Source organism: Leguminivora glycinivorella, chromosome 9 (genome assembly GCF_023078275.1).
Source record: "Leguminivora glycinivorella isolate SPB_JAAS2020 chromosome 9, LegGlyc_1.1, whole genome shotgun sequence".
Classification (NCBI taxonomy): domain Eukaryota; kingdom Metazoa; phylum Arthropoda; class Insecta; order Lepidoptera; family Tortricidae; genus Leguminivora; species Leguminivora glycinivorella.
In genome coordinates this window covers 1,661,911-1,686,528 of record NC_062979.1, presented here as the reverse complement: position 1 = coordinate 1,686,528, position 24,618 = coordinate 1,661,911, and the positions used below count along the sequence as shown (strand labels likewise).

Here is a 24,618-nt window from a genome sequence, read left to right as displayed (position 1 = left end):
AGTAGGTTGAAACGTCTGACGGTACCGACACCTACGATGCTAGCGGGAAAGCTTATTGGGGCATACTCATTTTGGAAATAGGAATCTTAGGACAGATTTAAACAGTTTTATTTTTCGTCGTCATAAAAAACCAAAGAAATCAAAGCAACAGTTATCTGTTCTGTTTGTCCATATCGCTTTCGGGTGAATCCAAAACTTTTACATCCGAAAAAGCATAGACATGTTGGCACAGAAACCCATTTTAAAACTTTTAAAACACATCTATCTTCAGTGCGAGACAGCCCAATCGATAGAAGCGAAAGAAAGTTCAACGAAAGGGATATTTCACTACAAATATTTTATAAAGGCTTGCCAAAAATTTTGCTGGACTTTCTTTCAATGGGAGGTTCCCTCCATGCAGTAGAAAATTACAGTAAGAAAGTTTACTTTATTTGTAATATTTATACTACAGATGGGCCGAATACGGACTTAGCCGAATACGAATATTCGGCCGAACATTCGGTTCAGCTGTTACCGAACCGAACATTTGGCCGAATATTCGGTTCCACTATATTTAGTACCTGGCTTAGAGTTAAAAACTTTTCAATGGTTGGTAATGGGTACTAACTAAGGCTCTTAATGTTCCTATAATTTAGTGCATAAGAACATTTAGATTTTTGTATCTTAAGCTACGTTATTTTTACTTTTTTACATAATTAGTAGGTACTTATATTTAATGCAGTTTTAACCCCCTTTGGTCCTTAGAATCCTAAAATAGGATGTTATTATCCCATGAATTACGAAACAACTTGCGCTATTTATTTACTTTGTTTATTCGGTAAATATTCAGCAATGTAACCGTACTATTCGGCCGAATACGAACATTGAAAAACATGCCGAATATACCGAATACCGAATATTTACCGAATATTCGGCCCATCTCTAATTTATATCTATGTATACGCCTATCAAATCTAGCAATCCCTTGATTGTAGTTTTTCCAAACACACACACAAAGTACCTAATATACATTTTATAATGTTTCATCGTTTCTACAGTTGCAAAAAGAAGCTGATTTGACTTATTAGTCAAACACCCAATTTACACAGACAGTATGGCCTAAAGACACGACTGATAGTCTCAATTGAATCTAACGAACCCTAACTCGGCGTGATTGGCTGGAAACTAATTACCCAGGACCTGTATCTCAGAAAAAGTTGCTACAACTTTTTTCGTTCAAGTAACAACTTAAATAGCAGGACTAACTTTTTTAATAAATTATTGCCCTTGGAAGTTATAAACTTCCGATATTTCGAGGCGTAACATTTTTATTTGAACAAAAGCCGTCGGCATGAAAAAGTAAAATAATAAGTGATAATTTTGTTAAACAACAACTGTTACAACATAAATATTACATTTTCGATCCGAAAGCAGAAAGGAAAAGTCTTTCCAGATCTCATTACGAGTTTCATGAGGAAAATCACGCCGAATTTTGACCAAGTAACTTGTATGTCTGTTCGCAGCTATCCGAAGTTGAGCCAATTACCTCCAAGATCTAATTTAGAAAATGAGAACATGTAACTTCTAAAAGCCTTCCCCTGTCCGCAATCTCCGGCCTGATTAAAAAAGGAAAATTCAGTATAATTACGTTTTTAGCGACGATATAATGCCCCAATTTGATTAAACCGAAAGTAGGTAAGGTAAGATGCCGTGACTTCGGAAAGAAAAATTTATAAAAAAAGTTGGAAGAAAGAAACGTGTGGTCATTCGTCATTATGTCGCTAAAACCTTAAGCCAAACTACCCAATACCGCTCAACAAATAGAATTTGATTTCGTTCGTGTTTGTCTTATAAATAAAGGATATCGAGGAAAACTGTTTTGGGCATTCATTCAACATGTGACATATTCACAGCGCTAATGTTTTTTTCTAGGACGAAACAAAGGGCACAGGCATTATTGAATGCAGCGCGTATCTAATCTGTTATCAGTTCAATATGATCGTTATTCTGCCTGTAGGTTCGCGATAAATCAAATATATCCACCAAACTATCGCCCCGCAGCACCGCTGATGGGCTACAATTTGAAACCACATCCAAGGTCGCTACGACTAAACAGATTATGTTTATATTATGCTAACAAAGATGGTCAAGGTTACAGTACGTAATCAAATAACGGTAATCACGTTCGCATGCTCGACTCGCCGAGGTTGAGCGACCGCCGGGCACACGAGGGGCTCCGCAGAGCGCTCGTCGCGCATCATTTCCTCAACAAAACGTCAGCTCGCGAGGTTTTGTTTTGGTATCGTGTGTCAACGTTCGATAGTTGACACAACAAGAGCGCCACGCGATCGCGGCTGCCGGTTATAAATATTACGGCACTCGTAGTGCGTTATCGCTGGTGCGATAACAAACACCGACTCACCTTTTTGATCTGGAAGTGGTCCGCCCGCAGAGTCTCCTGGATCTCCTGCTCGGTCCCGCGCGGCGCCGCCTGCACGCTGCTGCGGAACCCGTCCAGCACGCCCTTGAACGTGAACTTCTTCATCGCGAAAAGTGCCTCTAGTGGCGCGGATCCTTTGTCCGAAGGCCGCTAGCGCGGGCCGCGGCTACATCACAGCCGTGCCTCCGCCGCGGACCGCGAGCCGGTTTTGGCGGAAGGTCGCTCGCTCCCGCGCTCCTCGCCGCGCTACTGCGCAGGGCCGCCCGGGCAGCCGCCGACGCCGACACGCGCCCGCCACGTCAAAGACCACGACGATCGACGAAAACTAGGCGAGGCACCGCCTCCGGAATGTACGGCAATGCGGCGCCGATGGCGGATCGATAACGCGCAGCACAGGCGCACTGCCTGACACGCCGTCACACGAACTGCCCGCGAAGGCGATCACACTGGCAGGAGAGAGCGCGGCGCGAACGATCGATGTCTCTGCCGCAAGCGGAAAAGAGATAAGCGCATATTGCGCATACAGGCCGTGTTGCGGAGGCGTAGGTGGTCTAACAGCTGATATTGATAACTAGTTCCAACTGAGGCCGCTGGAGGCGCGCGCAACGCAAACAAAACGAGAATCATTAATATACAGCCAAGACAGTGCTCGACCCAACTCGATACTTTAATGACTCGAGAATAATGAATCGAGTCGGATATTCTTTACTAACTAAGGTGTACCAAGAATTTATCTCTAAGTTTGACCTGAACCGTCAAAATATCGAGATGTGCCCCTAGCCAGCCGAGTCAAATTAAATGTTCTTATGTTTACTTCGTTCGATTAATCAACTTCACGAGTTTTATGTTTTATCGCGATCACAGTCACACACAGAGACGTCACGATTTACCGCTACAGCGGAGTAAGGGATCATTGACCAATTTGATTGCATGGAGTCTATTACTATTATATTATTTCATTTTCTTACGCAAACTTTTAGAATCATGCCAAACTTAACTATTGGCCGAGCCATTTTGAGGCTTTCGACTTGGCCAATGATATTTAAAAAGATTAAGTTTTAAATACCTTTTTTGATAAACCCACCAGTGCAAAAGTTAAAAGAGTGTTAAGAATGTCATAATTTTATAGATTTTTGACGTTTAACTCAGGCTGCTCAGAAAAACCTAGTTTGTCAATATAAAAAACCGGCCAAGAGCGTGTCGGGCGACGCTCAGTGTAGGGTTCCGTAGTTTTCCGTATTTTTCTTAAAAACTACAGAACCTATCAAGTTCAAAACAATTTTCCTAGAAAGTCTTTATAAAGTTCTACTTTTGTGATTTTTTTCATGTTTTTTAAACATATGGTTCAAAAGTTAGAGGGGGGGGGACGCACTTTTTTTTCCTTTAGGAGTGATTATTTCCGAAAATATTAATATTATGAAAAAACGATTTTAGAAAACCCTTATTCATTTTTAAATACCTATCCAACAATATATCACACGTTGGGGTTGGAATGAAAAAAATATCAGCCCCCACTTTACATGTACAGGGGGGGGTACCCTAATAAAACATTTTTTTTTTCATTTTTTATTTTTGCACTTTGTTGGCGTGATTGATATACATATTGGCAGGGCCGGATTAAGGGTAGAGCGAGTGGAGCGGCCGCTCTAGGCGCCAAATGGTAAGGGGGCGCCAAAATCGAGACTGGAAAAATCCATACAAAAAATTATACGTTGCGTGGGCGCGCACATATCACAAAATGGCGAGAGGAGTCGGAAATGAATCCACCTATTGAAAATGTAGATTTGTAATCAGATTAAGTGAAAAGTTGCACCACATTTCAATTTATAATTCGTATATAGTAGTGTGACTGCTTGAAAAAAGAACAAATCAAAAATATTCAATAAAATAATTTGATTTGTTCCCTAGTTGTACCCCAAAATATGTCAAGGACCGCAGCTCTGCACACGATAAAAGCTTGAAAGTTCGCGGATTCCCCGCTAGCGGGGAATAATTAATTGAGTCAATAGGAAAAAAATCGCGCTCGCTTCGCTCGCGCTTACTATTTATACTTATCTTCTCTTTTACTTAAAACAAATTCCGAATCTGCTTTCCTAACTTGGCCACTATAGTGCACCATTTTGCTTGTTATTTCACACGTAACTATACTAGGGTGCGACTACGAAAGTTCAACCATTTGTCCCTTTCGCACTCTGTATGATGAAATCCATAAATTCTGTATTGCGTTAATCTTCAAATTACGGCATTACTATGAAAAAATTTTCGCGCTCGCTGTGCTCGCGATTTTTTTTCCTGCGTAGTGAAACTTCTTTCCAAGGGCGCCGAAACTCAAACTCGCTCTACCCTGATCGAGTGCACGGGCCGGCGCTGCATATTGGTAACAAATTTCAGCTTTCTAGTGCTAACGGTTACTGAGATTATCCGCGGACGGACGGACAGACAGACATGGCGAAACTATAAGGGTTCCTAGTTGACTACGGAACCCTAAAAAGACGTAAAATTCAAATTTTCTTTAAGAGAAATTTACTAACAAATTACGTGTACCAAAGTAGGTATAATAAGTATGGGCAAAAAGTTTACTAAACTAAGTATATATTAGAAAATAAGGGACTTACGAGTTACATGTGTGCGCACTTTCTTACTAGCCCATAGACCGATAATGTGAGTTGAGAAAGTTGCCCATGTGCGCGCTCTCTAAGAAAACTAAGGAGCCTATTTCATTATTTTAAAGCTTAATTACTGAATTAGGCTTGCCACTAGGGTGTGCAAACCGGTTAACCGGTTAACCGAAAAACCGGTTAACCGAGACTTTTTGGTCTCTGTTAAAAACCGGTTTTTATAGTCTCTAACCGGTTAATAACCGAAACTGTATTTATTTCTCAAAATTTGGAAAATTAGGCATTAAAAGGTTCAAAAATACGTAATTATTTAATGTTTTGTAATGTAATATTAAAGATTTATTAATTACTTTTCATTGAAAACATTATTATCTGTAATGATTTTATTTTAAAAATTTGTCCCGAGTCTACTCAATTACACATTTTATACAATACAGTAGAGTCCGGTTCGTATATTACGACTCCGCATAGACCTAACGTCCAACCTCTGACAACGACATAAGCACAGGTATTTATTTGGTTTTCGTATGTGATAGTATGAAAGTACATCCGTTTATTACGACTCCGATTTTAACGACCAGCCGCTTTTTACGACACATTTTACACAGAATCCGTCTGTCAAGTCCGGTTGCAACGACGAGCGACAACGTTTTTAGTTTTACTAGTAAATTGAGGAAACAAGGCTACTTCCACCCGAGCACGGCCCCCTGTCTTGCCTACACCAAGTAGCAACATTACATTGTGGCCACGTAACTTTTTGGAGTATTGCATTTAAAATTTTAACAATTTGTTCCCCTCGGGTCTAATCTTATAAGCTAAATAGAACCCAATTTGTATTTTTCGATTGCGTATAAACTAGCTTTACTTACAAATGATGAGCAAGCACGCATACTAAAAAGGACTTTTCTAACTAAACAAGTCACAATAAAATAAGGTATTAATACTATGATGATAATGATACGCTGTAAATAAACCTATTGATTGAAATGTTTTAGTAATAGAAATGTAGATATTACTTTTAATTAAAAGAAATGAAATTCGTTTTGTACGACATCTGGTTAGTACGACGTAATATCAGCGGTCCCTTGAGCGTCGTTGTAACCGGAGTCTACCGTATATTTCAAACTATATTTTTAAAAGAAAGGTAAAATGGAGATCTTGGTTTTCTTACATCAATTGCTTGTATTACTAGGGGCTCTGGGAGCTGTAGACCTTCGCGACATACCTAGAGAACGCAACTGTCGTATCACATTCAAACCACACAAGCCTTTTTTAGCAATTTCCGCATTTACCAAATTTCCAAAAACTGGATAAAAATGATCTTCATCGTGCAAGTAATACCTGCTACGATATCATCAACATCAGTATTCTTAAAGATAATGGTAATTATTGCGTAGTACGGCCATTTACTAAAAATCCTCAAAACCGGTTAATAACCGGTTAACCGGTTTCGAAGGAAAAGTCTCGGTTATTAACCGGTTTTTTAAGTTAACCGGTTTTTGCATACCCTACTTGCCACAGACAGTCTTAAAAATTCATAATCTTAAAAAAAAATTGTATGCAAACTGACACTGACAGATCTGTCAGTGTCAGTTTGCATACAATTTTTTTTTAAGATTATGAAAATTAAGACTCGTCTGTTGCCGGCCTTAGAGTACCTAACAGAGGAAGATGAGATGAGTGCAACTGGCGAATTTAGTGTTTGCACGCAGTTAATACATCCCTGCCAATAGTTAAAGTAGCTCGACCTTATAATTAAATGATGATTAATTCATATTTAACCAATATAGAATTTGTATCTTTTAGCTTAAAATTATGGGTTATGGTGTTAAAATAATGAAAAGGAGCTGCACATAGTACAGATTTGACGACCAGTCTGACGCAGTCGGTAGTGACCCTGTCTTCTACGCCGCGGTCCCGGGTTCGAATCCCGGTAAGGGCATTTATTGGTGTGATGAGCACAGGTATTTGTTCCTGAGTCACGGATGTTTTCTATGTATATAAGTATTTATATATTATATATAAACTAATTATAAACTAGTAACTATAAACATCGCCTTGTCTCTTTTATTTACACGGGAGTGATTATCTTTTGTTCGTTTGCCTGATTTTAATGATGATCGGCTCGACTATAAAAATATTTTCTGTTTCACGTTTTAGCACAAATTGGGTCGTGCATTGTTTGGCTTTGCATTACCTACAATGAAAAATATACTGACAGCTGTCAACGTCACATGTCACTATCACTTGTCATTGTCAGCCAAGCGCGATATTATGGCGATATCTTTTAGTTTTGCATATCATCTGATTCTGTGAATTTTAATCCAAATTACCGCAAAATGTCTTTTAAAATCGTGACTAGAAGTCTTGGTACACTCAGTTATGTGGGGAGTTATAAAAAGTTCCGCGACCGTCCCATCAAGTGAGTGATTCAATTGTTTGCATTCTTTATAATGTTTTGTAAATTTTATCTTCATAGCGGTACGTAAATTGTTGTGAAATAGCTTCATTATTGAGTTGACTACGTGATTTATATCTCGTAGTATTTCTGTTTTAGTAGATTTGCATATTTTTCTGTAAATTACTTCCTAGATGCAAAGGCGGCGGCGAAACCAGTTCGTCGTTTAATTAAAAGTAGGTATTTTGATAAGTAATCATTTAAATCATTCATATCAGATAACGTGATGATATACCGATAACTCGATCTTTTTTCTTGTCTTGCACACAAACAATTTTTTGAGACCGGGTTGAGAGTCTTTATTGATAATGCTATCAAATGAATTCCTTGTTTTATCTTCCGAGGAAGACAGGCCTTCTATTAATTTTTTTACACTATTAATTACTATAGAATTTGCATTAAAGTATCAGATCATGTTTTAAGGAAAAATAAGATGAGAATAAACCGCATTTTCATTTTAGTAGCAAACAAATTGAAATGAAAAACATGCCACAGATAACTAGATTGTCTGTAGTAAAGAATTAAATACCTGGCCATTAAAAAAAAATATCCCAGCCAATGATATCCACTTCACAGCTACGCTGCTCCTATAAAAAATGTTCCCTGTCATTTCAATTGGATAGTTGATGAGAGAAAATTGAAATTCTGTATCATACTTTCACAACGAAGAACCCACCTGGTGGGCACTTATTAACTTTGCTCTCGTGAAATGCCGGGATCTTGCCATACAAGCGGGCAGGCTTCTGCTGTAGTGTGCCAATTTTTGTCGGGTAATGCTCTGCTCTGTGAGGCGACTGACATATTTCATTCATTTATTCAATGCAACCATGGTATTTTACAGAGGTGTTTACAGATTGTAAGGCAGCGTTCCCACTTATGCGTCGCGTGTCTCGGGGCGCGCAAAGGGCGTCCGCGCCACGCCACCTGAGTGTAATTCAAAAAGCGTCTCCTCAGTACATTTTGTATAGGAAGGACGTAAGGCGCGCCGCCAAGCGGCGCGGCGCGCGCCCCGCCGCCGCCACGCCACCTGGGGCGCGTCCACAGACCAACCCCTATAGACATCTATTACAAGACGACTCGCGGTGGCCAGCCTTCCTAGTATTTGCACTGATATAAGCGCGGGCGCTCGCCGTGCCCGATCAGTATCGACCAAGTAACAGACCCGAAAGCAGCGCGTGTTTTTCGCACAAAAAAATTGGAAAAGGGTATTTTGATGCCTTAAAGATGTCCACCTGTAGTGTGAAATGGTGTGGAAAGGTAACAAGAAGCTCAAATTTAAAAACAGACGGCATTACATTCCACAAATAAGTAATATTTATAATTTTTTCAGAGCCGGCATAGGTCAACTTACATTGGCCACTTACGCGTCAGTAGAGGGACAGTCATACTTCTGTCCCTTTTCATCTGGCGCGACTGCCCGCCGTCCTTGAAACGGCCAATCACAGCGCGCTTAACACATTCCCCGCCCGCTCCTCGCACCCCAAACACTGGTGACTCGTATCGCGAACCAAATATACAAGACTGCCACTCTATAGGAGGTTCTCTGTGGGCGCGTCTTACGTCTTTCCTATACAAAATGTACTGAGGAGGCGTTTTTTGAATTACACTGAAGCGGCGTGGCGCGGACGCCCGTTGCGCGCCCCGAGACACGCGACGCTCTGGTGTGGCCGGTCACTAACACAGAATATATAATAGTACAAGTACAGAAGGCTCACTCCTTTGATGTTCACAAAATGCCGCCATTATAGATTCTTACCTATATTAACAAGCAGACCGCGCGCGAGCAGCCGACATTGAATTTTATTGCGCCGCGCGAAGGTCGTCACCACTGAATGGCCGGCATGTACTTGTAGCTCTGCAATAGAATCGCGGAGTGAGCCGCCCCTGATTGTAGGTACAAACATGGACGTCACTAGGGACATTGGATGTGTTAAAGCTGATATCAAAGATATTTTCAGATCTTATTGCGCAGCTATCCTCGGCGCTGGCTACATAGCATACACCCAGCACCGGAACAACAAAACACAATGCAAAGAGCTCCTCACACTCAAGAGCTACATGGCGGAGCCGATCACTCCAGTCGAAGAGTTGGAACGGAACGCGGATACTATGAAGGCGCAGATGGAGATGCTGATTATGAGGATACAGGCGGAGTTCTGTAGGGCTCTCGAGGGGGAAGAGGATAAGGTTAGCTCATTAGGCCCTTTTGAACAGTCATTTGATATTTGTCAAAGGCATTTTCGCGAGAAGAGATAAAAAAAACTTTTTTTTTCTAAAATAGGTAACTTTAATGTTTTTCCTACTCAAAATGTCGAGCCCTTTCGATCGTAATAGGTGAAAAAAAACGTCCAAAATTTTTTACAGTGGTTAAAAAGTGCAAAGTATGCAACAATTTTTTTATCCCCTAATAAATATTGTTATCACTTCTCGCGAAAATACCCAGACGCTTTTCACACAAAGAAAACATGATTGTTTCCTGGACTTCTCAAATACGATCTATTTGAGTTTGACCCTCTGGAGGTTTAAAACGCCAAGTGGCAGTTGCTTTCACAAAATTAGTATCTATGCGAGAAATATTGAGAAATGCCAATTCAGAACCCAGTATTAACCTTTACTATCATGTCAGTGGTCAATCCAAAGAAAGACAGGCTATAGTTTTTCCGAACATTTCACTCTTAGAGCCTGTTTCAGAATCTCTAGTTAAAGCTATCTGTCAGATAAAAAATTACACTCTTTCTTCATGCAGGTGAAAGAAAGAGACAGTGTTATTTTTGCCAGATAGCTTTAACTGGAGATTATGAAACAGGCCGTTAGGGTGCCTTTCTACCAGAGATGCGTTACATGGTGGGAAGGGGTTCGACTAAGCTAATTGGTGGATATCAGACGCGTGAAAGGGTGCCTTCTCCAATAGGCTAATAATATTTGTTCATCCATAGGATTGGGTGGATGAAAAAGTAGAGGAGCTCGATTTTGAGGAAGAATTGTCTATTACTTGGCCGGTATGAATTTTAAATCAATATTCCCCATTTCACTCTTGCTTGGACCTAATTTCAATTCTTATCAGCGTGTGTGTACCCGCCTAAATTAACCTTGACGTTAGCCAAATTGTCAGTAATATTGTTGTAGCCATAACGGCCCAGCCACGACATTGGTCTAAGCGCGACAGCGGTGCGGTGAGCGGCGGCTATACGTGCGAGTGAAAAGTCCCATCGCCGTGTCTCTCTCCAATGTATGGCCGCCGCTCACCGCTGTCGCGCTTAGACTAGGCTTGTGCCGTTTCGTTCGTTGATCGGAGCGCTCCAATCTCGTTCAGTCGCTCCCACGAACTAGTTCGCTCTTTTAGGTCTTTTGCTCATTTAGTTCAGCCAGACCAGCGACCGTTGCGGTAGGAAAGATCAGAACGAATGGGACCGAGTAGTGTCAAAATGATACGAATAGTCTACAGATAGTAACATTCCGGGCCGAAAGGTTGTAAGTAACCGAAGTTTAATATGAAAACTTGACTTTTTTGTTGCTCTGCTCTCACTCTCGGTCGGCGCAGTCACACATTCGTTCTCGATCCAAACCGCTCGTGTTCGCCGATCCTGTACTGAACTAAATGAGCAAAGACCGATTCTCAGAGCACGGAAAGATTCAGTTCATTTCGGTCATTGATGGGATTTTATTCCTAACAGTTCATAGTTCGTGAACGACACAAGCCTAGCTTAGACCAATGTCGTGGCTGAGCCGTAATACTCAATAATTAATTGATTGACTGATTTTTGGTTTTTTTTTTGGTAAAACAATTTACAAGTGGTAGTAAATGTCTAATATGACAAGTTCAAAAGAGACTTCCGCTTGTAACTTGTAACTTTCAGTTTTGAGAAATGGACCACTGGTCGATTCACGAAAGCTGGCACGAATAAAATGAATGAAACTTTGATTGTGTGAGTGACACTGAACACCTGTATCAGTAAACAGTCGTAACTGTCAAGAGCCACCATTTTATTGGTTAATCTGTCACACACATTCATATTTTCATTTACTCATTCGTTCCTTCTCACTCTTGTCAATTGACCTGTATGGTAAAGTTATAGTTGAAATGATTTTCAGGAAGCAAAATTCAAAGTGGACAGATGGGAGCGACCAGAAGGGGGCGGTGGCATAACCTGCGTTTTGCAAGACGGGCGCGTGTTTGAGAAGGCTGGTGTCAACATCTCCGTTGTCTCTGGGACGCTGCCCCCAGCGGCTGTGCAGCAGATGAGGAGCAGGTTTGAACCTTACGCACTAGTAGATTAGGTCTTAAATGAGAGCGGTAAGATAACATGCGATTTGCTAGACGGGCGTGTGTTTGAATAGGCAGGTGTTAAAATCTCCGTTGTGTCTGGGACAATACCCCCAGCGGCTGTACAGCAGATGAGGAACAGGTTTGAAGTTTATGTACTATAGCAGATTAGGTCTAAAATGAGAACGGTAAAATAACGCAAGACGGGAGCGTGTTTGAAAAGGCTGGTGTTATTGGTGTTAACATATCCTTTGCCTTTGGGACGCTGCCCCCAGCGGCTGTGCAGCAGATTTGTACGGGAGTGCTTATCTTTTGTTCGTTTTATAGCCGATGGCTCATAGCTTACTAGCTCGCGGTGGGACCATTGCCTAAGATCCAATGTTTAGAAATGTCTACTTTGACATATCCAAATACCTTTACTTTGCAGTGTGTTCAATGAGCTAGAATACTATTGTTTCTCAATAATTTCAAGAGCATTTTTCTAAATGTTTTTTATTTTGTTATGCAGGGGTAAAAATCTAGAAAACACGGAGCTACCATTCTTCGCGGCGGGAGTGAGCGCGGTCATTCACCCCCGGAACCCCATGGTGCCCACCATACACTTCAACTACAGATACTTCGAGGTCGAGGACAAAAACGGTATGTTTCTAACGGTGCTGTTACATGCAATACAATACAATAGGGATGACGACTACATAAAAAAAACCGGCCAAGAGCGTGTCGGGCCACGCTCAGTGTAGGGATTTTTTTGATATTCTGATTTTTAAAGACTTTTAGAGCCAATCAAAAATTTCCAAAAACGGCCTTTTTCATTGTGGCGCAAAAAAAGGTGTGATACTCAAGATTGGTAACAATTAACCAAAAAAGCTAAACGGTCCGACATAGATTATTTCATTGTTATTCAGATTCTCAAATTTCGTTCCGATTGATTAAGTTTTGAAGGAGGAAAGAGTCGAAAGCGGAACCTCGATTTTAAAGATTTTTTTTGAAATATCTTTTGACTGAGTTGTTCTTAGTGGGCAATTTTTTTTCGATAAATCTAGTTTATTAATAACACTTGTATATTTAACTAAAATTCCCAAGTTGAAAGGGGGGCTCCTTTCCATTTTAGCATTTTCGCTACCGTATCCTCTTAAGCCTCCGCCACACATAAAGCGTTTTGTAGCGTAGCGTTAGCAATCCGCGCTCGTTAGTTCCCGCCGTCGTCCGCTGGGCGCAACGCCAGCGTCCGTCCGGCGCACCGCTATGATTGCACTCCGCTAACGCTCCGCCTACGCTCTCAAAACACGCGTGTGTGGCCGAGCTTTTAAGGTTGGTAGTTCCTATTTTAGGTACTAATGTTAAACGTTCATACTTATTTAATAATATAAATATTTCGCAGGAGTACAATGGTGGTTCGGCGGCGGCACGGACCTGACGCCATATTACCTGAACGAGCAGGACGCAAAGCATTTCCATCTCACTCTCAAGGCCGCCTGCGACGAACACGACAAGTCATATTACGCTAAGTAAGTTACCATAACTTTCTTACATAACAAATCGTAACCAAAGTTCGGCGGGGGCACACCTCAGACACTGGCGATCAAATATATGAACGAAGCGCGTTCCTAGCACACAGTATAAGCTCGTGTAAGTGAACGCGTACTATGCTTGTATGAGTGAAATATGACAGGTCGACTGTTTGCGTTTTTGACAGGCGGTAACTGTGAGGTAACCGAGAGGGGGTGGGCGGCACTTTCAGCGGGGAGCGGGAGTGGCCATACTGTACGATAGCCCTGCTGATCATAATATGTGACGTAGGTACGTTTGGTTTGATGGCACCTTAAGACGAATGGCGCTTCAGAACACGTATTCTTAAGATTAAAATATGTGAGTGTGTTTAGTAGAACGTCCCACTTTGTCGGTAACCATTAAGGCGAAATTTACTTGTATCTTTATATGAATAAACTGACAATTTGACAAAGCGGCTTTATAGCAATAGACAAAGTGGGACGTGTTCCCGTGCATACTCACATATACTTTTAGTAATTTTCTCCAGACTGCAACTCTATGTAACTATGCTATGACTTATGAGATAGAGTATTTTTGTTTATCTTTTAGTTTTGATTTATGCCACTATTTTTATCTTTAAAAGTATACTAGCTTTTACCCGCGGCTTCGCCCGCGTAATAAAAGTATTCATTAAGATTTTCATTTGGATCCGTAGGGACCGTAGGTTTCTCTGTAGGTATATTTATCTGCGATTATTTCGATTGCACATAATACTTTTGCTTGCAATGATTGTAGAAATATTACACATCGACCACAGCGTAGGTAATTCTATATACGCTGGGGAAACCTTTATAAACATCCCACATAGCCCGTATTTAGACACTATGATCGGTGGGTAAAAAGTACTTTTTTCTATTATCCCTTACAATTTTTTACATTTTGCTTATACTTATCGCAAACGTAATCTTCAAGCAAGCAAACAACGATCGTCTTAGAGCACATTGATTGTAAGAGACCGCCGACCGATTATCCGTATCCCTCTAACGATACCCATATTATCCGTATCCGTATTCGTATCGCTATCGCTATCGCTATCGCTATCGCTATCGCTATCGCTATCGCTATCGCTGTCGCTATCGCTATCGCTAACGCTATCGCTATCGCTAACGCTATCGCTATCGCTATCCCTATCGCTATCTTTATCGCTATCCCTATCGCTATCTTTATCGCTATCCCTATCGCTATCCCTATCGCTATCCCTATCGCTATCCCTATCCCTATCCCTTATCAAGATGTTTAATGATATAACACTTTAAGTTCTCGCGCTTTGTACACATATTTAACCCTTAATTTGGCAGACATAGAAAACATTAAAAATACCGTTTCTTTTGTTGAATACTATTTTTGTGGGTCATAAGGAGCCCCGAAAAAATAATGAAAAAAATCACAATCTTTCAGTTTTTCAGGAAAATTATGTTCGGTGTGGCGAACACTGCCAGCTAATCAAGAATAAAAAGTGCGAAATAATTTGCTATATAAATTTTATGAAACATGCAAATTTATTTGTAGAAAATGAACATAAAAGTATTGTTTACACTTTGCGTGTCCTTTGTGTACTTTGTGACCTCGAAACTGGACCTCCTTTGTAATGTTGACACCGAACATCCCGGTACTCTTGGAGACGGTAAGGGGAATGTCCTGGAATTTAGGCGCTATGTTATGTCAAATCGAGTTTTATATGCGGAAAATGTGCAAAACTTCTTACTGGGGTTCAACTCGACAAGATTATGTTTACCCCACTCGGATACCTGCTCAAAAGAGGCCTCGACTTGAGACACAAGTTGCATTCTGCATAGCAAAATCTGCTCACGATAGGCATTTTCACGACCTGTCTACTGTCTATCACCTGTGATGTCATCCGCATAACAATAGATATTGCTAGTTACTAGCATATCATTGTTATGAAGGATGAACAAGGTCGGTGATAGGATAGCTCCTTAGGGTACACCACCGTTAATGGGTCGGATTTCTGAACATTGATCGTCGATGAAAACTGAATTGCTCCGCCCAGTTAGAAAGCTGGCTACCCACGTGCAAAGCCCTTCTGGGAGCCCGTACTAGGGAAGATGCGTCTTATGCTAAACTCTATCAAAAACTTTAGGTAACAATATCTATGCTAACCGCCAGAGCTTCTTCCTTTGTATCAATGGCGGTGGCCAAACTATGAGTCAACTATACCACAAGATCACCAGCGCCACGACCATGGCGGAAGCCGTATTGCCGGTCACTATAAGCTGGTGCTATTCAGGTACGCTAAGAGCTGGTTATTAACCACTTACTCCATTACCTTGGAGAGAAGAGATTCTCTAATCTGGGCCTCAATGGGCCGATAGTGTGCAGGGTTTGTGCGATCACCCTTCTTTACAATTGGATGGACTCAAGCAGTCTTCCAGGATGACGGGCATTTACCTGAGCAGTATGAAAGCGAAAAAGATGCGTTAAAACCGGGGTTAGCTCCAGAGAGCACGTTTTCAGCACAATAGCTGGTATACCATCAGGCCCGTTGGACTTATTGACATCGAGGGCAAAAATTGCACGCCTAACTATACTTTGAGTGAAGCGAACCTCGGGCATGGATGCCTCACAGCGCGGGTTCTGGTGTACGGAGGCCAAAGTATTTTTGGGGAATCTTCCCACTTCCCCTAAAATACTTTGTCCTCATGATGAAGAGGGGTCTAAATCCTCGCTGTAGGACCTTCCTGGTGCAAAGGGTATCCATCGCGGTTCAACACGTAACGCGGTAAGAGCACGGGTAGATATTTTTGCATCGGGATGTGCGTAATTAGGTTAGAGTTAGCTATTCATTTTACGTATTCAGATGTAAGAGTAATGTAATTTACTTTTGTGTTCTTTTTCTAAATAAATATTTTTGTATAAAGTCCACCGATTAGTTGGCAATGTTCGTCACATCGAACATGCAAGCCTGGAACTCAAACACTGCGTAGCTGGCGATGTTCGCCACGCCGAACATGCAACCAACCTACTATTTCACTGTGAAGATGGCAGTGTTCGGCACCTCGAACATGACTTTTTAAGTGCCACTGTCACTTAATTAAGACTTACACTAAACTAGAAACTCTTTAGTTCGATTCATTAACTAATTGGTAACCGATAAATATCGTTTTTATTAAAGTGATACCATAAAAATCTAATATAATGTCATAAATAACAAGATGATACTTCGCGGTTGCCGTCTTGCTGCGATTTTGCGTGCACTGCTGGCATACGAATATTGCGACAGTAATGAATTAATTTTCTACCAATTAAAAAAATACAAATCTACAATTTGAGTCAAATGAAAAATAAACAAAGATGAAAATGAGTCCAGTAGATTTTTTTGAAATGTATGTTCGCCACAGCGAACACTGTCCAATTAAGGGTTAAAGTCACATACAGGTCGAACGCGATTAATTAACATTATTTTTACCTTTTTTCCCAACGTTTCGGCCAGGTTGCACTGGCCGTGGTCGCGGAAGACTGACGTCCCAGCAAAATGTCACCGGAGATGTAAACAACACAAAACTACCCGATATTAATTTATATAAATGTTCGGGGTAGACAAATAAATATAATCTACCCGCTTTTAGTTAATGTTTATTTCACACCTTGTTTATTTTAAAGGTAAAAATAATGTTAATTAATCGCGTTCGACCTGTATGTGACTTTAAATATATGTTTAATGATTTCTTATCAAGTGCTAAAATATAAAGTTTCATGGTTTTATAATTTAAAATTAAGAAATCCCATACAAACTTTCAACCTCTTTTTCAACCCCTTCATCCCTTTTTTTCGAAATAAAAAGTAGCCTATGTTCTGTCTCAGGGTCTAAAGATTGTCTGTTCCAAATTTCATCAAAATCGGTTGCGTGGTTTAAGCGGGAAAGCGTAACAGACAGACAGACAGACAGACAGACAGACAGACAGACAGACAGACAGACAGAGTTACTTTCGCATTTATAATATTAGTATGGATTAGCTTAAACTGTTTAAAACAAGGAATAAATAAATATTTTAGCTATAGAATTAGAGATCTTTCAGCTTGTTTCATTTTAAATGACCCGTGAATTTCACAAATATAACCATTGATCGTACAACACGAATAAATGCACACGTCTTTTTGAATGACACTATCTATACCACGGTGACAGTTACCTAAACATTTTCTTTTTCTTAGATTCAAGAAATGGTGCGACGACTATTTCAACATACCTCACCGTGGTGAGCGGCGCGGCGTCGGCGGCATCTTCTTTGATGACGTGGATTATCCTGACCAGGAGAGAGCCTTCGCCTTCGTGACGTCATGCGCTGAGGCGGTCATACCCAGCTATATGCCTTTAGGTAAGAATAAATACAGGTAGGAGAGGAAAAACTAACCTGAGGTGGCATCTTCTTTGATTACGTGGATTATCCTGACCAGAAGAGAGCCTTCGCCTTCGTGACGTCATGCGCTGAGGCGGTCATACCCAGCTACATGCCTTTAGGTAAGAATAAATACAGGTAGGAGAGTAAAAACTAACCTGAGGTGGCATCTTCTTTGATGACGTGGATTATCCTGACCAGGAGAGAGCCTTCGCCTTCGTGACGTCATGCGCTGAGGCGGTCATACCCAGCTACATGCCTTTAGGTAACCAATAACCATAGACAATATAAGAGCCGGCAGGCCAGCACAGTCGCGTGACGATGACCGCAAGTCGTCCTTTTCGAACTATTTGTAAGTGCGATATACTCCCGCAGAAGCGAGCCTTCGCCTTTGTGACTTCTAGTGCTGAGCCGATTGTACCCAGCTTGCCTTTGATGACTCGACAAGGTTAGGTGTATAACATCTTCTTTCACGATTAGATTATCTTGATACGAAGAGAGCTTTCGTCTTTGTGACGTCTTGTGCTGAGGCGGTCATGCCATCATGCCAATATGCCATTAAATAAATAAATATTGGGGACCCCTTACACAGATCAACTTAGCCCCAAACTAAGCAAAGCTTGTACTATGGGTGCTAAGCGACGTTATACATACTTAAATAGATACTATATACATAGAAAACATCCATGACTCAGGAACAAATATCTGTGCTTCGTACACAAATAAATGCCCTTACCGGGATTCGAACCCAGGACCGCGGCTTAGCAGGCAGGGTCACTACCGACTGAACCAGACCGGTCGTCGGTATTAAATAGGTAACTATAAACAATAATAAGGACATCTTGGATAATCCTGATGAGGTACATAACTGTACATGAGCCTGTAGCTCGCCATTGTGACTTCTTGCGCTAAAACGGTATTCTATACCTCCTATTTGACAGTACGTAGTAAACTACCTGTCTGTTTCTTGCTAACTTGTAATGTAATCTGGTGTAAAATGTTGGGAATTTCATGGACACACTAACATATCTACAAGAGCTTAATGTCAAGACTCACCTCTCTGCTATTTGCCGGTAGAGAATTATAGGCTACTTTGGCCATTTGGGCAGACGAGATCGTCGGACTCGGACCAGTGGAGGACCATCGTAAAAGAGCCGGATTACCCACGCGCTGGTTCAGCACAATCATGAAGATCACACGCGTTGGGCTCCAAGGATCCTTGAAGCCCAGGAAGGCAAGAGATCGGCCAAGGATCGACTAAGAAGAAGAGAATCTAATCCAATATTTATTTGTTACAGTCAAAAAACACAAAGACGACGCCTACGGTTATTACGAGCGGCAATGGCAGCTGCTCCGTCGCGGGCGCTACGTAGAATTCAACCTGATTTACGACAGAGGCACAAAGTTCGGACTCTACACGCCGAATGCGAGATACGAGTCCATATTGATGTCTCTACCGCTCAATGCTGTAAGTCCATACTAATATTATAAATGGGAAAGTGTGTGTGTCTGTTTGTTTGTCCGTCTTTCACGGCAAAACGGAGCGACAAATTGACGTGATTTAAGTGGAGATAGTTGAAGGGATGGAGAGTGACATAGGCTACTTTTTGTCTCTTTCTAACGAAGCCGCGGGCAAAAACTAGTTTTTATATAAATCTTTTATGTCTTGTATCAGAAACTTGCATATTTTACATCAGAAGTTGTGTAAACTTTTGGGGCTTCAACGGAAGCATTATATCGCATCGAGCAATGGGCCACAGAGCGTGCAACCCCTTGTCTTTGTTTTTTTTTATATACCGCATGGTGACAAACAAGCAAGCGACCCGACTGGTGGTAAGCAGTCACCGTAGCCTATGGAAGCTTATAACTCCAGAGGTATTTCTTGCGCGTTGCCGACCCTTTAGATCATTTGTACATTCCTTTTTTGAAAAACCGCCCCTCAGGAAAACCTCGGTAGGGAGCTCACTCCACAGACGGAACATGTGCGGGAGAAAATTCCTCTTAAACCGCAGTCTTGCAAAACTTTTGTTATTAAAATAGTGTGTACGTTCATTTAACTCTGTTCTAATTTACCATAGTATTAATAGTAGGTATTTCTCAAACTATAGGAATCTCCCTGAATACATTTTTTTTTCTCAGAAATGGGAGTACATGCACGAGCCGGCACCTGAGTCCCCAGAAGCTAAACTCTTAAAAGTCCTAAAAGAACCCGTCGATTGGGTTTCAAAATCTTCATCTTCAAGAAGTGCAGCTTAAATTATACTCATATTTTATACCCAGGTTAAAAATACAGGAAAATCGTTGGTATTTATAAGGAATATACATTTTACCCCAATAAATGGTGGTTTTCGAAGTTTATTTTATTTCTGTGTTTCATTCATGCGAGGCGAATCACCTTTCCTTTCATAACACGCACGGGAAGCGATTGTTTTTTTTTTCGTGACTAACCTGTTTTGTTTCCCACCTCATGGGCATAATGTTGCTATACTGAAAATTAAATAAAAGGTTGTTATGACAACACTGAGTAGTGATGTGCAGTCATCTATCGTTTTAACAATCGATCATCGATTGGAAATTTTCTCATAAAAAATGAGCAGCGATTATTAATGATTGTTAACTTTTTATCAGTTTAACATCAAAAGTTAGTAAGTACCTAATAACGACACTGAATATTTTATAAAGGCTCCAGTACACAATGGCCTGTGATGGGCCACGCTTTGCAATGCACAATTGTAGGCCACGATCACTTGGTGTTCACACAGTGGCGCATGTCTCATTGCTGGCTGGCAAACCACTTGCGATGGACATAGAAGTAATTACGGCTGCGGCTATTTATTTATAAACTGTTTACAAGTATTACAGGCTCAGATTGATATAAATCAATAAACTTTAAAAGTTTCTTCATTGCTCTACGGTACTGATATCTTGGGCGATCAAAAATGCTAGTTCTAGCAACAAAAAAGTGCACAATCCCGGTCAGGCGGTCGGTGACAAACTAAACAATGGCCGATTGTGTGAACACCACAGGCCACGCTACGCCACGATTCCTTTGAAGTGTGCCCAAAAAACCGACAACTCCCCGATTGCGCACCACGATTGACAATTGTCCGCAATCATACACCATTACCCCCTGTACACAATGGCGATGGCCTGTAGTGGGCCAGCATGGGCCATTGTGTACTGGATCCTTAAGAATGTAGTTTTTTAATGTACATAATCATTATGGTATGAATGATTTATTTATTTAAACTTTATTGCACAACCGAAGAAACATGTACAAATGGCGGACTTAATGCCAAAAGGCATTCTCTACCAGCATTCATCATTCAATTGTTGAAATATATCATTCTCATGATATATTTCAACAATTTGATACTATGAATGTGTCAAACAATAATAATTGGAGGACCCTTTATAAAAAGATAGAATAGAAAATAATGTATTCCTTAGCAACCAGACAGTCAAGTGCCGTAAAATAGGTCTCATGTCAGCATAATATTACTTTAGTTGTTGGTGAGCTTTGTACCAACATGAATTTTTAGCTAAAAACTTATTTTTGAATTCAGAATGTTATGCTCTACGTACTTATACATAATCTTCTTCTTCAACGTAGCGGTTTTTTCAGCCTAACGTTAGGGTCCGGTTTAATGCTAAGTCTCCCAGTCGCGTGACTTAGGGCCTTGGACAGTGAGATACATAATAACATTTTTTTTAAAGTTTTGTTTGGTTTATACTTTATCTTTATTCTCAATAATTCAACTCAGTAACATACGATACATTTATCGTCCTATCACCAAAGTTACTACTTTGATTCATGTTTAACTTAAAAACTGTCATGGGTGAAAAAAGTTAACAAGAGATCTATAATCGATAATTCTGTAATCGACATTAGAGTATCGATAGTGTTTGATTGCAACACGCCCATGCCTACGTAGCTGTCATTTGTCAGAATTCGATGGCCGCAATGTTGTGAATTTTATATTTCGCGTAGTGTTTACTTGGCAAATTTTATTACTTTCCGCGTATACAACGTCACCGGGTCTACGTCCGTCGGCCGTAAAGTATTTGTAACGCGCTATTCTTATTAGAAATGCGATGGAAACGTGCGCGTAACGAACGCATAAGGCCGTATTCTAATGCGGTAAACGTATCATAACGTTTGTTTTCTATGTGATGCTACTGGTGATCAGAGGCTAACGATGCCTTTTAAACTGTTGAAGAAGACGCGGCAGTACAACGTAGCATCGAAAAGCCTGTTCGTGATCAGTGTGGAGTTGTTAGATGGTGGTGTGGCGGATTGTACGCTGTCGGTGGATTCTACGGGGCAGGAATGTCTGGACAACGTGTGCCAGCGGCAGGCGATCAACCAGCCGGAGTTCTTCGGGCTCCGCTACGTGAACAGGCAGCAGCAGCCGCGATGGGTGCAGCTGGAGCGTCCGTTAAAGCGGCAGTTGGACAAATACGCATCTTCCCACCAGTTGTACTTGCGTGTGATGTACTATGTGATATCGGGGACGAGTTTGATAACAGACGAAGTCACTCGTAACCATTACTTCCTGCAGTTAAAGAATGATTTGGTGGAGGGACGGATAATCTGTGATTGTCAGCAAGCGGTTGTGTTAGCTTCGTACAGTCGGCAAGCGGAGTATGGGAACCATGACCGGGAGCGACATACGGTGGAGTACTTGAAGAATTTATTGACGTTTCCGAAGCAGATGCTGGATAACGGGCAGTTGATTGATGCGAGTACACTGGCTGAGACGGGGAAGTTAGAATGGCTGACTGCTGCGGTCATACAGCATCATATGGCGTTGCATAACATGTCTCAGGTCAGTAAATTTTTTTATGTAACTTTTGTGCTTAACAAGTTGGTGTTATTAGGAACATTATGCTAATTGCTTCGGTTATTCATTAGAAGAATGTTATTTCAATTTGAATTGTAAACATTTAACTTAGTTTTGAATGGATTCATTTTATAGTATCAGTTTTTGTAACTTTTGCACCAACTTCAATCTAGAACAAAATGAGTAACTGTTATTATTTTTTCACAGTAATTTGATCTAAAGCCTTGGCCAAAAATAGCAGAGGAATTCCTATATTTCCATATACATACTTATATAGATAAATACATACTTACAAATGTATACATAGAAAACATCTATGACTCAGGAACAAATATCTGTGTTCATCACACAAATGCCCTTACTGTGATTTGAATCTGGGTTCCCTAAGCCAATGGTCCTGGACTATCGGCTTAGCAGGCAGGGTCACTACAGACTACGCCAGACCGGTTGTATGATAGGCTATATGTGTGCCAGGGATGTAACGGAGTTCTGCTTCTGCTTCCGTTACTGCGGAACTTCCGTTTTGTTTTACACATCCGCTTCTGTTCCGGTTCTGTTATTTTTCAAACGGAAGTTATAACGGATGTCGGAACCTAGCGCGACGGTGGGACATGAGCGGCGTACATCAAAGACCAACAGGTCTATACCTATCATTCGCTCATCTCTCCGCTTGCCACGTGCTGCGATACTAAACATTAATCGCTTCATTCCATTGCGCGCCAATATTTGTCCTGTCCACCTAGTTAGTAGCGAGTGAACAACTATTCAGTGGTGCAGGGCTTATCTACGATCCCCTTAGAAGCTCCCCTTAGATTTGTTTATTAAATACAGTTTACTTCTTTTACAATCAGTCCATTTAATTTAAAAATTTAATTGTGTGCTAACAATTACACATATAATTTTTACTGGTTAGTTTTGGATTGTATTATACTACCTACGAGTAAGTTTTCTTTTCGTTTCTAAAACCTTTTACGGCATAATAAAGGTTTAAAAGGATTCTTATGTGATTTTTAGTGATTACCTAAACAACAAACAATCTTAAAGTTCAAGGTGATTTAAATTTTTGGATTGTAATGAATGATATACTTAAGATAAAATATCAGGTTACTTTTCTTTTCGTTTTTAAAACCTAAGTGGGCCTAAAGGCTGATTACAAACTGCTGATTACAGGCTGAACAGTAAACACCTAAAAGTTCTAGGTAATTTAATTAGTTTTGGTTTATGTTATACCTATGTGGTATTTTTTCATTTCGTTTTTAACATCTATAACTTCCGCTTCTGGTTCCGGTTCCGCTTCTGCTTCCGTTAAACTAAATTCAAAACTTCCGCTTCCGGTTCCGTTAAAACCACATCCGTTACATCCCTGATGTGTGCCAGGCCCCTTGGACAGCCTATTTAAGCTACTTTAAAATGTTAAACATGCAGATAGAAACAGTAATTTCCTGTTCAAACAATAACAAGTATTCAGAGAAATGAACTTTATCTGTTTTGCATGTTATCCCATGCCAACATCTGCTGCTATTAGCTCACCTTATCTTATTAATTTATTATTATTAATAACACAACCAAAATACATACAACCCTGCCTATATGTAACTTCAAACAGTTGACATATTAAATATAGATGCGGACAAAGTGACAAAAATTTGTATACACAACTTTAATGCTTATATGTTAAGAGTGTGGATACATATTTTGGCACTTTATCCGTATCTATATTTAGTATCTAAACTGTACTAACCAAGGGTCCAGTTATTCTGGTTGAGCGTCATAGAGATATCATTGTTTACTAGTTGTTGCCATATTATGAAGATTCTCATGGCATAGTTTGAATGGTTTTCTCTTTTTTAGCGGTGTAATTAATACATAGGGTATGGTGGTAATTATAGGTTCTTTTAATTGAAATGTTGGTTTGATAAACTGCAGTCAGATTTTTACTTATGATTTCACTCAAAAATTAGTGTATCATTCAGTTCATTCACAAATATTTCCATGCAATATAGGAAACTTTCCAAAATTGCAGATTAAAAAAATATTGAAGATTGAAATGCATTCCAAATGGAAGAGTAAGATAACTTCCCGAAATTGCATAATTAAAAAGTTTCT

General features: G+C 40.5%; 3 protein-coding genes across 4 annotated transcripts in view; 2 read left to right on the top strand and 1 right to left on the bottom strand.

Moving 5' to 3' along the window:
- The window catches only part of LOC125229598 (syntaxin-binding protein 5-like), a 525,297-nt gene extending 522,036 nt beyond the window's left edge, over window positions 1–3,261 (bottom strand). Inside the window, exon 1 of the mRNA XM_048134478.1 lies at window positions 2,402–3,261. Coding sequence (XP_047990435.1) covers window positions 2,402–2,524 — 123 coding nt within the window. The 5' untranslated portion in view covers window positions 2,525–3,261. The remainder of the gene's footprint in view (window positions 1–2,401) is intronic.
- Window positions 3,262–7,277: 4,016 nt separating this feature from the next.
- Window positions 7,278–20,031, top strand: LOC125229448 (oxygen-dependent coproporphyrinogen-III oxidase). Of its 2 annotated transcripts, XM_048134287.1 has the most exons (9): window positions 7,278–7,459; window positions 9,454–9,682; window positions 10,432–10,494; window positions 11,588–11,745; window positions 12,268–12,398; window positions 13,141–13,267; window positions 17,484–17,647; window positions 18,967–19,136; window positions 19,808–20,031. In XM_048134287.1, exons 1-9 carry the CDS (start codon window positions 7,377–7,379, stop codon window positions 19,922–19,924), a joined length of 1,242 nt encoding a protein of 413 aa, XP_047990244.1. In that variant the 5' UTR covers window positions 7,278–7,376; the 3' UTR covers window positions 19,925–20,031. The 2 variants fall into 2 exon arrangements, with proteins under 2 accessions (XP_047990244.1, XP_047990245.1); XM_048134288.1 differs by lacking the exon at window positions 10,432–10,494 and having other exon boundaries at window positions 7,280–7,459.
- Window positions 20,032–21,633: 1,602 nt separating this feature from the next.
- The window catches only part of LOC125229585 (tyrosine-protein phosphatase non-receptor type 14), a 29,214-nt gene continuing 26,229 nt past the window's right edge, over window positions 21,634–24,618 (top strand). Inside the window, exon 1 of the mRNA XM_048134459.1 lies at window positions 21,634–22,497. Coding sequence (XP_047990416.1) covers window positions 21,868–22,497 — 630 coding nt within the window. The 5' untranslated portion in view covers window positions 21,634–21,867. The remainder of the gene's footprint in view (window positions 22,498–24,618) is intronic.

Excerpts from the sequence above, each read along its gene's own strand:
- LOC125229448 (XM_048134287.1), top strand. The coding sequence starts at position 7,377 with ATGTCTTTTAAAATCGTGACTAGAAGTCTTGGTACACTCAGTTATGTG. Across the intron at positions 10,495-11,587 it reads AATTGTCTATTACTTGGCCG|GAAGCAAAATTCAAAGTGGA; the intron begins GTATGAATTTTA and ends AATGATTTTCAG. Across the intron at positions 13,268-17,483 it reads GACAAGTCATATTACGCTAA|ATTCAAGAAATGGTGCGACG; the intron begins GTAAGTTACCAT and ends TCTTTTTCTTAG.